Source organism: Symphodus melops, assembly GCF_947650265.1.
Source record: "Symphodus melops genome assembly, chromosome: 21".
Taxonomy (NCBI): Eukaryota; Metazoa; Chordata; class Actinopteri; order Labriformes; family Labridae; genus Symphodus; species Symphodus melops.
In genome coordinates this window covers 2,488,520-2,503,163 of record NC_136711.1, presented here as the reverse complement: position 1 = coordinate 2,503,163, position 14,644 = coordinate 2,488,520, and the positions used below count along the sequence as shown (strand labels likewise).

The following is a 14,644-nucleotide window of genomic DNA, read 5'->3' as shown; positions in this document are numbered from 1 at the left end:
TGCACAAATGGGTTCCATATATTATTATTGCAATGCAAATAGCATCAGGTCAGTATCATTTTAATGGGAAAATGCTGCAATCACAAATCCAAGTAGACTACAAAGAAACCCAACATATGATAACGCAAAATAAAAATCAGACAATATTTTCTACATGAACTGAAATAAAAGCAATCAGACAGTATCAATCAATCATTATTTGTATTTGTATAGGGTGAATGTGCTATATTATGTTACAAAAGAGTAGGTCAAGGATATTACCCTTTGCAGTAGTGTATTCACAGGTATACTGCACTACACTACCCACTTTAGAATCTCCTCTGATTCACAATAATCAGTATTATGCTGCAATTTGGACAGTTTGAAGTCTGTGTGCCAGTTTAAATGATAAAACCTGCTCTTCTTCTGTGATAAATACAAAAGAATTAAATAATGCAGGAGTAGTCTCACGTGTCACTGTTCATAACAGAGACTGTTTTCCTCTGCTGCACTGGCCCCCTAAAAAAACAGTTTTTTTAATAAATGTAAGAGTAAAGCCACTTCTTTAGGCTCTACTACGCTGACCTTTGTTGTATTATTATCTACAAAAACCAAACATCATAAATCCATCATGAGCACAGAAGCAACAGTGCCCCACGCCTGACCCAGCAGAAATGTGATGGACCTATATGTATTTGTTTCTTGTAAGGTTAAGACTACAATCTGTGTCTTTATCGACAGTGTAATCCTTTTTGCATTTATTTACAATATAATGATGATGGAAGAAAACTGTCTCCGGTGTGAATAAAGTCGTCTAAAAGTTTGTAACCTTCTTACGCAGCTATCTGTGTATGTTTGGTTGGTAAATGATTAAATGCAATGCAGGGCACCACAGTTAATAACCGCACATCAGTTAGATTTGACTGAGGGGCGTGGTCTCCTGTGCACGCGTCGCCGTCTCATAAAGACAAGAGGAAAGCGCGCACCCGCGGTTTTAGTAGAAGCGCTTCTGAAGAGGGAGGCATCATCTCAGCAGGTAAGGTCACATACATGTTTTTTTTCTTTTTCCTTCACGTAGGGGTTAGTTTTTTGTTTGTTTTTAATTTACAGATTGAATGTGTGTTTTTATTATGACTGTCTATCGTGAATGAAAAGGTGGAGAGTAACAGGTGGGCCAGCTAAAGAGGATATGAGCGTTAAATTAAGGTGAAAATGAAGGTTTATGAAAGGTATTTGTGATGCTTAGCCACTGGATAGTGTCTGTTGTAACAGTATTATTCCTGTTAGTGACGGACTGATCAGATCTGGATCAGGTCTATGGGGATGCACATTGAAGACCCACGCCTCGCTCCTCACGTAGGCAGCTTGCTCTCTTGTTTCTTTCCGTGACCCCCGTCGGTCTGTCAAGTGTAACCTACTACATACAAAAAACTCCATCTAGCAGCTGTTGATCATGTTATCTGAATAGGATAATTTGACGGATATGTTACAGAGGAAACAAATGGCTCCAGCTGGAAAACACTTGTGCTGCGAATTAAACGGAAGATCATCATTTCCTAACGGCGATCACTGTGGTGTATTCGTTTTTATAACGGGGTTAAATAGTAAAGAAAAGGTAACACTGAAGCTCGAAAGACAGGACGCCGAGCTGAGATGATAAAATAAGACAGAGTGAAGGGACTTGGATGTTATTTGGCGCACATTGCGCGTTGGAGTGGATGTTATTTGGCGCACATAGCGCGTTTGGTCGCTGCCTCTTTTCCTGATTCAGAGACTGACGCAACGAGCGCTGAAAGTTTGAAGTAGGATGGTCGCTGCTGGATGTGACGCACGCAGGACGAGTCACACTGCCTACGTGCGCCGGGCTGCATCCACGAGATGATGATGAGGAGGTCACGACTACTATAGGCTATATGTCATCTCTCTCTACCAAACATGCACGTGCAGGCTACATATAAACATAATAAAGGCTAGCGGGCTGGATAAAGGCTCATGTAATCTTTACGCAACCAGGTGATGGCAGGATATCCTGATCTACATATAGAGGAAGAATAAACTGTATCTTCATTGCTGGGCGTGATGTTTATGACGCATGCTTCAGCAAACTCTAAAGAAGTCATAATCATGTTTAACTGAACCGTGGAGCAGGTTCATAAAGAGCAAGATGAGGAAATGATGAGATGTCTAATAATAAAGAGAGCTGCAGGGAACAAAAGCAGAAAGACAAAATGTATTCAGTCATATACACAATAATATCCTCAGCAGAGGTTTGGTGTGCAGCAGTGGTGTAGTGATACCAAATGAAGTGGGTATACTAATAATTGTTCCCCCCAGTTTTCAAATGTCTCGTCCAGTAGAGGAAACAGCCTCTGTAATAAACAGTGACATGTCAGACTACACCTGCATAGTTAATGTGTACGAGCCAATTAGAGACAGAATAGCGAGTTTGTTTAATTGTTAAATAATCTGTTAAAACAAATGCAGAGAAATCGTTCTTCATATCCTCAAATTTATTATTTTGTCAACAACCAAAGTGTATTCGGCGTCCCAGGACAGGAAATAGAAAAGAACCTGGAAAAAAGTCACATTTAAACAATCTTGATGTTCTTATAAATCTGTCCTGAGATGATCCTGAATGAAAACATGAAATAATGTGCAGAATATCATCACAGCTGAGCAGACGTCCAGATAATGTTTGAACATTAGTGGTAATCAAGGAGACATTAAGTGAAAAAAAGACACACACCTAAACGGAGCATTCTGACTACAAACCTCCTCTGCTGCTTGATTCATGTTATGATTGGACCAAAGCTCAGCGGAGACGTTTCATTTAGAGCACAGGGGGACTGATTGAAAAAGTGGAGAAGGGGAGATAATATGTCCTCTTTGAAAGTTTCTTTTGCAAAATAACATCTGAAAACAAATGATGCACAATGTGTGTAGAGCTCAGTAATCCGCCTCCAGGTCATTTGATGCATATTTGGCCCTCTAAATTCATCTAAAAACCCTAACCCTAACCCTAACCCTTTATAATAAGAAGTGTAGAGGGCAGGGGAAGAGGGTTGATGAGGGAATAACATGTACTGAAGATCTTAAAAGTTTAGTATAATAATAATAATAATATGTAAAAGTGCAGAAGAGAAAAATGTTGTTTATGACACTGTTAGAAAAAAAGAGGGTGTGTGTGTGTGTGTGCGTGTGTGTGTGTGTGTGTGTGTGTGCGTGTGTGTCTGCTTCCTGTGGAGGAAGCTTAATCTGTCCTGACAGGCTGTCAACACTAAATCGGCCACAGCAGATACGACGTTGTTATTTACACCCTTAACCATAATAAGCACAATGCATGCACACGCTCTGAAACACGCAGGCTAAAAATATCTCACAGAAAGACACGTTGACGTTACAGTTGCAATCAAAAGACAATGAAAAGGCAATAAACGCTTAAAGACGTCAGATGAAATGATACTACTGAGAAGCTGCAGTAAACAATGACCCACGGGAATCAAAGATGATTTCAGACCAATTAGTCCTGTATGATGAAGTAATAGGATTCTCTGACTCACAGGAAGCCGGTGCAGTGATTAAACAAGCGGCACAAAGTGCTCCACTTTCTGTTCTGTGTGCGGTTCATAGACTGTATACAACATGGACGTAGTCTCAGTGATGTCACCCAGTTAGTTTCTGAAGAGGCAGGTATGAAGCCCGTCAGCGGCGGTTGTTAAATTGGGAATCAGCGTTACAGTTTTTTAAAATTTCTTTTTGGCCTTTATTAGAGAGAGATAGTGGACGGAAATCAGAGAGAGAGAGAGAGAGAGAGAGAGAGAGAGAGAGAGAGAGAGAGAGAGGGATAGACCTGCAGGAAAGAGGCCACAGGCCAGAGTCGAACCCGGGCAGCCTGCTGTAAATTGGTAAATGCTGTGTGACTGGTAAATAAATGTAATTATATTGGGGAATATCTGGGATAAGATTTGTCACTTTGGGGCCAGTTCAGGCCTGTGTCCCTTTGGAGAAGCCTGACTGGTGGTTATGTAGAAGTCTTCCTCCCAGCATGCCCTGCAACACCTACATAGGTGTGAAGTTTAGGGTAAATAAAATCACCCCCACCCCTTCCCCCCCATTCATTTGCTTTTAGCATCAGAGGTCACTTACTCTTTCCACACGCTGACCTCAAGGAGACTAAAGTCCACAGCCAGCCTGCTTCACGCTTCTCGTTTTTTAATAGTTTTGGCGCAGAGGTCGGATCATCCATTGAAAAACGGTTTATCTAAAAACTGTAAAGCTTACGTCTCGTTCCGTCCTGCAACGAACATCCACGGAGATCACACCGATCAGGCTCACCTTTTGGGAAATCGGCGCCATCAAAACTCATCTGTAAGTGCTCCACTTTCTGTTCTGTGTGCGGTTCATAGACTGTATACAACATGGACGTAGTGTCAGTGATGTCACCCAGTTAGTTTCTGAAGAGGCAGGTATGAAGCCCGTCAGTGACGGTTGTTAAATTGGGAATCAGCATTACGCTTTTTTTAAATTTATTTTTGGCCTTTATTAGAGAGATAGTGGACGGAAATCAGAGAGAGAGAGAGAGAGAGAGAGAGAGAGAGAGAGAGAGAGAGAGAGAGAGGGGATAGACCTGCGGGAAAGAGAGTCGAACCCGGGCGGCCTGCGTTGAGGACTGTAGCCTCCATACATGGGGACGCCCAGCGCCCCCGTTACTCATGATTAATCCTCTGAACTGTAGAGGCCGTGACACACTGTAAGAGCCAATATGCATATTCTTGATTTGATTATAAATATTTAGTTAAAAATGATTAAAATGTGATTTTCAGTACGTTCATGTTAATTCACAATGTTTAAAATGGTTTGTAAAGTCATAATTTAGTCATTGAATGTTTTTGGTCATGACATCACTGCGTATTTAAATATGACGCATGTAACGTAGGTAGTTGGAGTCAAGTGTTGATGGAAGCTACACAGTTTTTTGACCGTGCTTTCGACCTTTGTTATACTTTTATTTTACTTTGAAATTTTTACAGTAAACTTTTTAAAACGAAGAAAAGTTGTCGTTTTTTTTGCGTTGCAAATACTGTGCGTTAACTCCAATAAGTGGTACAAAGGACAAAGAAAGAGACGGAGTGCCACTACACACACCAAGCAGACTCCAAAGAACTGTGGCGTCGCCTCGTCGCCTTTGTCTTGGCCAAAAAAGCTCAAAAGAGAGCGCCCCGCCGTAAAACTAAAGAACAACCAACAGACCTGCTAAACAGAAGATCTTTCTAAACACTTTCTTAAGAAATAAAAAAGGGATGCATATGGGAAAAATATTGATCTGAGAAAGAGTGAGCCAACTACTGTAACTTGGTCAGAATAAAGGAGAAGGTTGGGCTGAGGAGAAGAGCTGAGGGACAGATGAGGTATTGTTTGGTTGGAGAGACTGGAACTAAAATGCTCTACTCTGAAAGTTTAGTATTATACATGTAGATCTAGATAATCACACATTAATGGCATCTTTTTTAATGCTGTGTGACTGGTAAATAAATGTAATTATATTGGGGAATATCTGGGATAAGATTTGTCACTTTGGGGCCAGTTCAGGCCTGTGTCCCTTTGGAGAAGCCTGACTGGTGGTTATGTAGAAGTCTTCCTCCCAGCATGCCCTGCAACACCTACATAGGTGTGAAGTTTAGGGTAAATAAAATCACCCCCACCCCTTCCCCCCCATTCATTTGCTTTAAGCATCAGAGGTCACTTACTCTTTCCACACGCTGACCTCAAGGAGACTAAAGTCCACAGCCAGCCTGCTTCACGCTTCTCGTTTTTTAATAGTTTTGGCGCAGAGGTCGGATCATCCATTGAAAAACTGTTTATCTATTAACTGTAAAGCTTACGTCTCGTTCCGTCCTGCAACGAACATCCACGGAGATCACACCGATCAGGCTCACCTTTTGGGAAATCAGCGCCATCAAAACTCATCTGTCCGGAAACATATTGGATTTAACGGTTTACAAGTAAGGCTTAATCTGACCCTAAATTAATCTAACTAAATTCTGCCTCTGGCTCCTGAGTTATGCGTAAAGTTGAGTCTGTGATCTCACTGTCCTTTCCCTCTCACTCTTTAATACACGCACACCTGGAGACGGCTCCGAGATCGCGCCTGCACACATGCATGCGCACAAACACACACACACACGCACATGCATGCACACACACTAAAATGTGTACACTCAGTGTCGTCCAAACGCCTTCGGAGCCGAACTCGGTCCCTCTGGTTTAGATAATAAACCGCTCAGGTTTATATTTAGCGTCCGACAGATCTCGGATACAAGCGGCCGAAATGGGCTTCCTCCGTAGGGTGGCTGGGCGCACCCTTAGAGATAGGGTGAGGAGCTCGGTCACCAGGAAGGAGCTCGGAGTAGAGCTGCTTCTTCACATCGAGAGGAGTCAGTTGAGGTGGTTCTGGCATCTGGTCCGGATGCCCCCTGGACGCCTCCCTAGGGAGGTGTTCCGGGCATGTCCCTCCGGGAGGAGGCCTCGGGGTAGACCCAGGACACGCTGGAGAGACTATGTCTCTCAGATGGCTTGGGAACGCCTCAGGGTCCCACCGGAAGAGCTGGAGGAGGTGTCTGGGTGTCTCTGCTTAGACTGCTGCCCCCGCGACCCGGCCCGGATAAGAGGCAGAAAATGGATGGATGGATCATGTGACCACACGTGGTTACGCAGCCATCTTGCTCTCTCTCTCTCACTCACACACACACTCATAACTTGACAGTGTTTGTCTGTAGCTCAGCTTGTTATCACTGCTGTTGATTGAGTTTCATGGATTTTGGATTGATGTGATTAAATTAGCTCTGTCATAGTTTAAAGAGCAGTTTGTGATTACTTGTGTTTGCTGGTGATAAAAGCTGAGCTTTGTGTTTGGATTTCACATCTTCAACTTATTAAATACAGGTCATTAACAATTATTAGTATGTATTGTATGGCGGGGTTTATTAACTCAGTTAATTTATATTGATAATTAAATAAAGATGATTATTTATGTTAATTTGACAGTAGAGTTGAATCTTCTGCATCAAGGTAGGAGGTGAACCTCGTTTTACCGTCACATAGAAGCTGGAAGAATAGTAATAGCACAGTCCTGCAGAGATTTAACTACAAACACGTGTGTGTATATTCAGTTTGATGTTTTCCTGAGCAGTCGAGATCATGAAGTGCAGACAGGCCAGACGACAGCGTACAATAACATGATCCACCTGAACCATTTAAACCAGAGTGTCAGGCTAAGTTTTTCACCGCTCTGTTTACAGCCTCTGACCTCAGCGCAGCAGCAGAGAGCATCATGGGAGGAGCAGTGGTTGACGACGCACCTCCGGGGGTGAAGGCACCAGATGGAGGTTGGGGTTGGGCGGTGTTGGTCGGCTGCTTCGTCATCACCGGTTTCTCCTACGCTTTCCCCAAAGCTGTCAGCGTCTTCTTCAAGGAGCTGATCCGAGAGTTCGACGTGGGCTACAGCGACACCGCCTGGATCTCGTCCATCCTGCTCGCCATGCTGTACGGCACAGGTAGACAGACGACACCTCACACGGGGCTAAAAGCGATCTTCAAACACAGATCTGCAGGTGTCTAACTTTCTGTTTCCTCTCAGGTCCTCTGTGCAGCGTGCTGGTGAACAGGTACGGCTGCCGCCCCGTGATGATGGTCGGAGGTTTCTTCGCTTCACTGGGAATGATTCTGGCCTCCTTCTCCACCAGCATCATCCACATCTACCTCTGCACCGGAGTTATCACAGGTAGCAACGACATGCACGGAAAATATCAACATCTTTGTCAAAGCTGAACATTAACATCTCCTACAGCTTTTATTTAGAACAAAAAGTCAATTTGAGGTGGGCTAAGAGAGACCACCCTCCATATATTCATATGCATGAAGAAGGGTTTTATAATTTGGTGCTCTTTACTCCTGAGACAACAATCAGTCCGTTCCTTTTTGACTCTCGACCTGGGTCTGTACTGACAGGTCTGCACACTCGCTTCAACCTGATCACAGGATTTTAGGTCAAGCATTCAGGGCACCGAGGGGTGAGGAAAGAAGCTCCATACTCCCCCGTTTCTCCCAATAATGTTTATAATCTGTTATTTGAATGCTCCTAACAGAAGTCTGAGGCGCTGCAAAGCAAACCCATTAACCCCCTTTTAGATACAGGAACATTTAGATGGCTGAGAGAAAAGGAGCATGTGCAACATGAAAACATTTTCAGTGACATTTGTGCGTCTCTTCAGGTCTGGGTCTGGCGCTGAACTTTCAGCCGTCTCTCATCATGCTGAATCGATACTTCAGTGAGAAGCGTCCTCTGGCTAACGGGCTGGCGGCTGCAGGCAGTCCTGTGGCTCTGTGCTGCCTCTCCCCTCTGGGACAGGTTCTCCAGTATCAGTACGGCTGGAGGGGGGGGTTCCTCATACTGGGAGGGATGCTGCTCAACTGCTGCGCCTGTGCTGCCCTCATGAGGCCCTTGGTGCCCCCGAAGAAGCCACAAGAGCTGGAGATGAGCGAGCCCACAGCTGCACGGGAGGAGGAGAAGAAGCCCCAGGCCAAGAAGAAGCTGTTGGACTTCAGCGTGTTTAAGGACAGAGGATTCCTCATCTACACCATCGCAGCATCCATCATGGTTCTGGGCTTGTTTGTGCCCCCCGTGTTTGTGGTCAACTATGCGAAAGGCCTCGGCAACGAGGACACCAAGTCGGCGTTGCTGCTCACCATCTTGGGGTTCGTCGACATGTTCGCTCGACCCGCCTGTGGGGTCATAGCGGGCTTGAAGTGGGTCCGGCCAAGGTGTGTCTACCTCTTCAGCTTCGCCATCCTCTTCAATGGATGCACCGACCTCGTCGGATCACAGGTGAGTCGACTCACGCCTCAGTCATCAAAGCTTCCATAAGAGACCTTTAAGTAAAGTTAGGAAACCAGAAACGAATGATGTCACTCAGTGTCATGATTCTAAAACAGTCACTTTACCTCTCAGAAATCAGAGCCTGCTTCTCTGCTTTCAGTTAGTGACCAGCCGAGTATCAAGAAAAAGAATTTGAGATCTGGAGAAGATGACCTGAAGTTATGTCACGTGAAGATAACGTGTCGGATGCGTGTCCACTTGGGGCTTCTGCAGAGTCACATGAATTGTGTTTAAAGCAGTTTAAGTACTGGTCTCTGAAGGCCTAGTGGTTGTGTCGCCCCCTCAGTGTACAAAGGTTTTCATCTCCTTTCCTGCACATCATTCCCCCCCCCCTCCCTCTCCCCCTCTCTCTCCCCCCTCTCTCTCCCCCCCCTCTCTCCCCCTCTCTCTCCCCCCCCCTCTCTCTCTCTCCCTCTCTCTCTCTCCCTCTCTCCCTCTCTCTCTGTCTCTCTCTCTCTCTCCCTCTCTCTCTGTCTCTCTCTCTCTCTCTCTCTCTCTCTGTCTCTCTCTCCCAATTTCCTGCACATCATCCCCCCCTCTCTCCCCCTCTCTCTCTCTGTCTCTCTCTCTCTCTCGCCCCCCCCTCTCTCTCTCTCTCTCTGTCTCTCTCTCTCTCCCAATTTCCTGCTCATCAACTCTCCAATCAAAAGCCCCCAAAAACGTTCAAAGTTCACTAAAGTTACACAAATACATATTTATTGTTGCCACTTTCAAAATGTTTTCATAAAATGGTTTGAGCTTCTTTTTTTTTTTATGAACCTAATCTTGAACAGCAGCTTGATATGAGGCTGCAGCTGACACACACTGTAAATACATTATGTATATGCAGGTTTTAAAAACCAGAATTCTGTAATGGTCTCTCCTGATCTGAACCGGCTCTGTGTCGATACCTGGGCCTCCCTTTAAACGCGTCCTCCTCTTCCTGCAGGCGACCGACTACACGGGCCTGGTGGTCTTCTGCATCTTCTTCGGGATCTCCTACGGCATGGTGGGAGCGCTGCAGTTCGAGGTCCTCATGGCAATCGTCGGGACGGAGAAGTTCTCCAGCGCCATCGGCCTGGTGCTGCTCATGGAGGCCGTGGCGGTGCTCGTGGGACCTCCTGGAGCAGGTGAGAAACAAACGTGAAACATCTGTGTTTACATGAGCAGCTTCTCTGCTCACATTCATTTCAATGTCTGATATTTGTTTTCAAAAAATTGCTCTCACCAAATTTTGTACATATTGGTTGAGACTGAAAAGAGAAACTCTTTTGAATTCTCATCAGTCAAAAAAAACTCCAAACAAATCAGCGCCTGCAGACCAAGAAGAGAAGAATTAATCACAGATAAGCTTCTTTAAAAACAGCTGACTCAATAATTGGCTTAATCAGCTGACTGTCAAAGAGCAATTATATATTTTACAGAAGAATAAAAAAGTTGTAAGGTGCATAGAGATCTCATTAAAGGCTGTGTGTGTGTGTGTGTGTGTGTGTGTGTGTGTGTGTGTGTGGTAGATAATAATAAGATATTGAAAAGGTCAAACTCAAAGAAAGCCAAATATCAGGGTGCAAACTATAAAATAAGTGAATGTAGTGAAACAAGAGAGAAAAATAAAGAGAGGTCAAATATAAATGGATGACTGAAGTGTGTGAATGCAAAGAGACTCGTTTTTCTCAGAGTCAGATGTTTGCATGACGTCCGGCTGAGCTGATGTGTGAAGGCAGCCGGATGTCGAGCTGGGCGATGAATCCAAACCGACGTCATCGAGACCACGTCGGTTACTTCGATTATCTTCAGAGACACGAGACGACGCCAGACAAAAAGAAGTCAGATGTAAACACTGCGGAAAAACAGTTTGAAAGAAATGAAAGTTATTTATTTTCTGCTGTTTGAGGGAAGTTAATTATTATTTTAAAAACTTCAGGGCACTTGAGTCGTGTCGAACCAGCAAACACAGAAACTCGTGCTCGTCACCTTTCCAGCGCACTTCTATGTTCTCCTGTTTGCTGACACTGTGAATACATCGAATGACTGCAGCTTTGACATACAGGTTACTTTACCTCTCGCCTTTCCTCCTGACCATTTAAAAAAACACTTATTCCTACCTGACTGTCGGATTACTGAGCCGTAATTAAAACTTATTCTAAAAGGTAGCGGCAGGTTTCGATGTGTTCAATGTGTGCGCGCTTGTGTTTTCTGAAGCGGTTCACCTTTCGTACGTACGGCGACGGTGCAGAAACAAACAAGGAGATTGAGGATACTAAAAGTTCACGTCTGGATTTAAGCAGTTGTTCAGGGTCACAGTCTTAAACCCAAATCCATGAGGACGCCCCAGTTGACTCTTTTTTTGATCACGGTAGATCCCTTTAAGTCACGTAAGCTTTGACTGCATCCCAAATCCCACATGTGTTCCTTGGTGGAGAAGATTGTTTTTCAGGAAGGAGTCGGTGGTTTGTCCTGAGACTAGACCGGCTGAGGACCACCGCTCTGGTTATCAGAGACCCATCCAATATATCTGCAAATAATCAATCCAAAATAAAAAAGATTCATAAGGATGTCGTCAATTAGCTACATGCAAAGAAAGATATTTTTTGACTGTGTAAAGGAAGCTTTTCTGGGCTTCAGCACCCAGAACTCGGGCTGGAAACATGTTCAACACTGGAGGTTACCACTTGATCTCCCCTCGTCTCTCTCTCTCTCTCTCTCTCTCTCTCTCTCTCTCTCTCTCTCTCTCTCTCTCTCTCTCTCTCTCTCTTGAATTTAAACCAAAAGCAAAACCGTAGGACATAAAATCAGCATTCAATCTTGTAAACTTCAGCGTGACGCTCTCATTCTTCTCAGTGTTCCTGTTGCTGTTGTTTGCTTTTTTTCACGCTTAAAGTCAACGTATAAATATTGTTCCGCTCTTCACCAGGTCGCCTCTTGGACGCCACCAATCAGTACATGTACGTCTTTCTGTTGGCGGGCTGCGAGGTCACGCTGGCGGCCTTCGTCATCGCTCTGGGAAACTTCTTCTGCATCAGAAAGAAACAGCAAGATCCCGAGGCAAAGATGGAGATGGCTGTGAGCGCGGCGGAGAGGGACGGGCTGAACCCCGAGGTGCGGAAAGAGGAGGACGGGGAGGAAGGAGAAGAGGAGCAGAAGGGAAAAGAGAACGGGAGCGTCAGCGGCGAGAAAGTGTGCGAGGATGTGGTGAAGGAGAACGGGAAAAGGGTCGTAGAGGAGAACACGGCTATATGAAGAGTTGGAGTTGCGGTAATGAGACTGTGCACCAAGAGGACAAACATACGGAGGAAGGAGGATCTGTGGCGAAGAGACGGACGACGGAGCAGCACGGAGAGATGAAGGGAACAAAGTCGGGTCCACAATTTCAACGAAAACGTGCTTTCATATGAGGGATTCAAAAGGACAGACGGGGTATATTCACAACTTGTTTCAGTTGTTTTCACAGACTGTACATAAGACGTCAGCTTCCATCTGTGGACTCCTGGTGCATCTTTCAATTTGGAAACACAAGTCACCAAATGTGGACCAGTGAGTGGAGCTGGAGAGTAGGGAACGGTTAGCAACCATAATCCTGCTAAGCATATCTAGCAACATGTGCTTTTACTTAAACACAGTGTGTAAATAAAAAAAAAAAAAAGAAAGAAAGAAAAACAGGAAACAAATATGAAATTTCTCCCCCCTTACTGACTGGCTGCAGTAAGATCTTAAGCTCCGCCTCCTCCATATTAACATGAAAATTAAAATATGTCACATTTTTCTGCATCAGAATTAAAATCATATAATATGTGTGACTTTAATTAAAGGCAGGGTTGGTAATATGCTTTTTAAGATGAAATTGTCTTTAGGTCCTGACAGCAATTAATAACTCGTGTGCTCTGAAAAAGGAATCTGTATCAGTTTGTAAGTCTGAAAACTTCGACCAATGTCTGCCACGAGGTACCAATCTGATGAACCAATCACACGCCTCCCTGTCTCCCTGCTCGTTCTCTACAACATGCGTGCACGAGCCCGCACTCCAAGCATGAACTGAGGCCCGCCTCTAGACCAATGGCGCTCGTGCATGTAAGTAAGGGGGCGTGGCTTTAGAGGGAGAAAGGGGGGAGGGGGCGGGTGCAGATGGAGCACTGAGAGAATGCTACTTTTAAAATCATGCTAGTTTTGGAAAATTACCAACCCTGCCTTTAAATTAGGCTCACAATGTCGGTTAAATGTTTGTAAGCTGCAAAGCAGCTACTGACCACTAGTCGGCGCTGTAGCTTCAGGTTAATGCTGCTGCCATGAGGCTCAACTATCTGCATGTAAAGCACAGCAGGTGCCTTAATTGAAGAGGACAGGTGAAGAGACATGGGACAAATCCGGAGGAGAGAGTAGGGGATGACATGCAGCAAAGGGACAAGGTTGGACTTGAAGGAAACAGGAAAGGTTGGAAGGAAACAGTGTCAGTATTCTGAGCTGGATAATGGTGATGGGTTGTATGTCGGCACTCGCAAGTTAAACTGGCAGAAACGGAGCCAAGCATAACCACGTTTAGCACGTTGGGTGGACGTCAACCTTTAATGAAGACAAAAGGTTGGCACAGTTGGAATATCTAACGTTATCCCTGTTTGACATCTTTACCGACGGGACCCTGTGATCCGAAGTGTTTTTCTAACTACAGACTCGTCCAACAGTCCGATTAAAGATTTTACTTCAATTGAGAGAAAATATGTCACTCGGAACATCCCGAGTTTTTATCGTACTGATTTAAATGTTCCTTTATTTTTTGTAGAAATAAAGTTTTACTCAGACTTTCTCCTGACAGGCGCCTTAGTATTTTTCCTGCTGCGAGTCCGAGCGAGCTGACGTGTAAAAACACTGCAGGACATTTTCTGGAGAATTCAGCTCGAGTAGCATCGATACAAACATTTTCATCATAGCGTTGTGTAGTGGACGCTGTAGCTTTGTCCGTGTCACCTCCGTTACCTCAGTGCAGATATGAAAACAGCTTTAGACTTCAATATAATCCGTCTTCTTCTTGCAAACTGAGGAGTCGCCCCCTGCTGGTTGCTCGAGACAAAAATCTGCAATGGCTTCACTTTCTACAGATGGAGACGTCTTCTACTTCTTATATGCAGTCTGTGATGAAAACAAATGAAACATGTTGATCAGATTTTGTACTTTACTGTGATCTGTGATGGTACAGTCTACATGCTGCACTCATTCTTTTGGGAATGCGCCACATTACTGGCAACACACACCAGCTTCTCCTTGTTAAATACTTTATCTACGATGCTGCTGAGAACAAAGATACAGATTTTGAGTTTTATGCACTTTTAAGCATTGTTTTTTTTTTTTTATGTTTTCTAAAGTAGGACTCATGCCATTCTACTTTCTTAGACCTACCTGAAGTGGAAAAGCTCAAGCCACTTGAGCCCTTCCAGAGAGGGGGCGTGGTCAGACACAGCTCATTTACATATTTAAAGCTACAGACACAGAAACAGCCTGTTCTGAGCAGGGCTGAAATAGAGGGGTTTATAGACATGATCAAATACAGGATCAGAGTGGACACTTCACACGTTTAGAGGAGCTCTGTGACTTATTTAAACTTTTAAAAATACATATTAATTATTAATCTTAGAAACACAAATATGTGGTAATGTCTTCTTTTTAATTACCAAAAAACTGCAAGTAATCTCCTGCACACTTTCTAAATCGTACAAGTACGAAACATTTCCAGCGTACAGTATTTATACAATTTAGACTTCA

At 44.3% G+C, this 14,644-nt stretch overlaps 1 protein-coding gene across 3 annotated transcripts; it reads left to right on the top strand.

Moving 5' to 3' along the window:
- The first annotated feature begins 958 nt into the window (after nt 1-958).
- Nucleotides 959-12,560, top strand: slc16a3b (solute carrier family 16 member 3b). Of its 3 annotated transcripts, none has more exons than XM_079372267.1 (6): nt 959-1,015; nt 7,278-7,532; nt 7,616-7,759; nt 8,250-8,863; nt 9,843-10,023; nt 11,808-12,560. In XM_079372267.1, the coding sequence occupies exons 2-6, from the start codon at nt 7,310-7,312 to the stop codon at nt 12,131-12,133; spliced, it is 1,488 nt and encodes a 495-aa protein (XP_079228393.1). In that variant the 5' UTR covers nt 959-1,015; nt 7,278-7,309; the 3' UTR covers nt 12,134-12,560. The 3 variants fall into 3 exon arrangements, with proteins under 3 accessions (XP_079228393.1, XP_079228394.1, XP_079228395.1); XM_079372268.1 differs by lacking the exon at nt 959-1,015 and adding an exon at nt 5,268-5,981; XM_079372269.1 differs by lacking the exon at nt 959-1,015 and adding an exon at nt 5,941-5,948.
- The last annotated feature ends 2,084 nt before the right edge of the window (nt 12,561-14,644 follow it).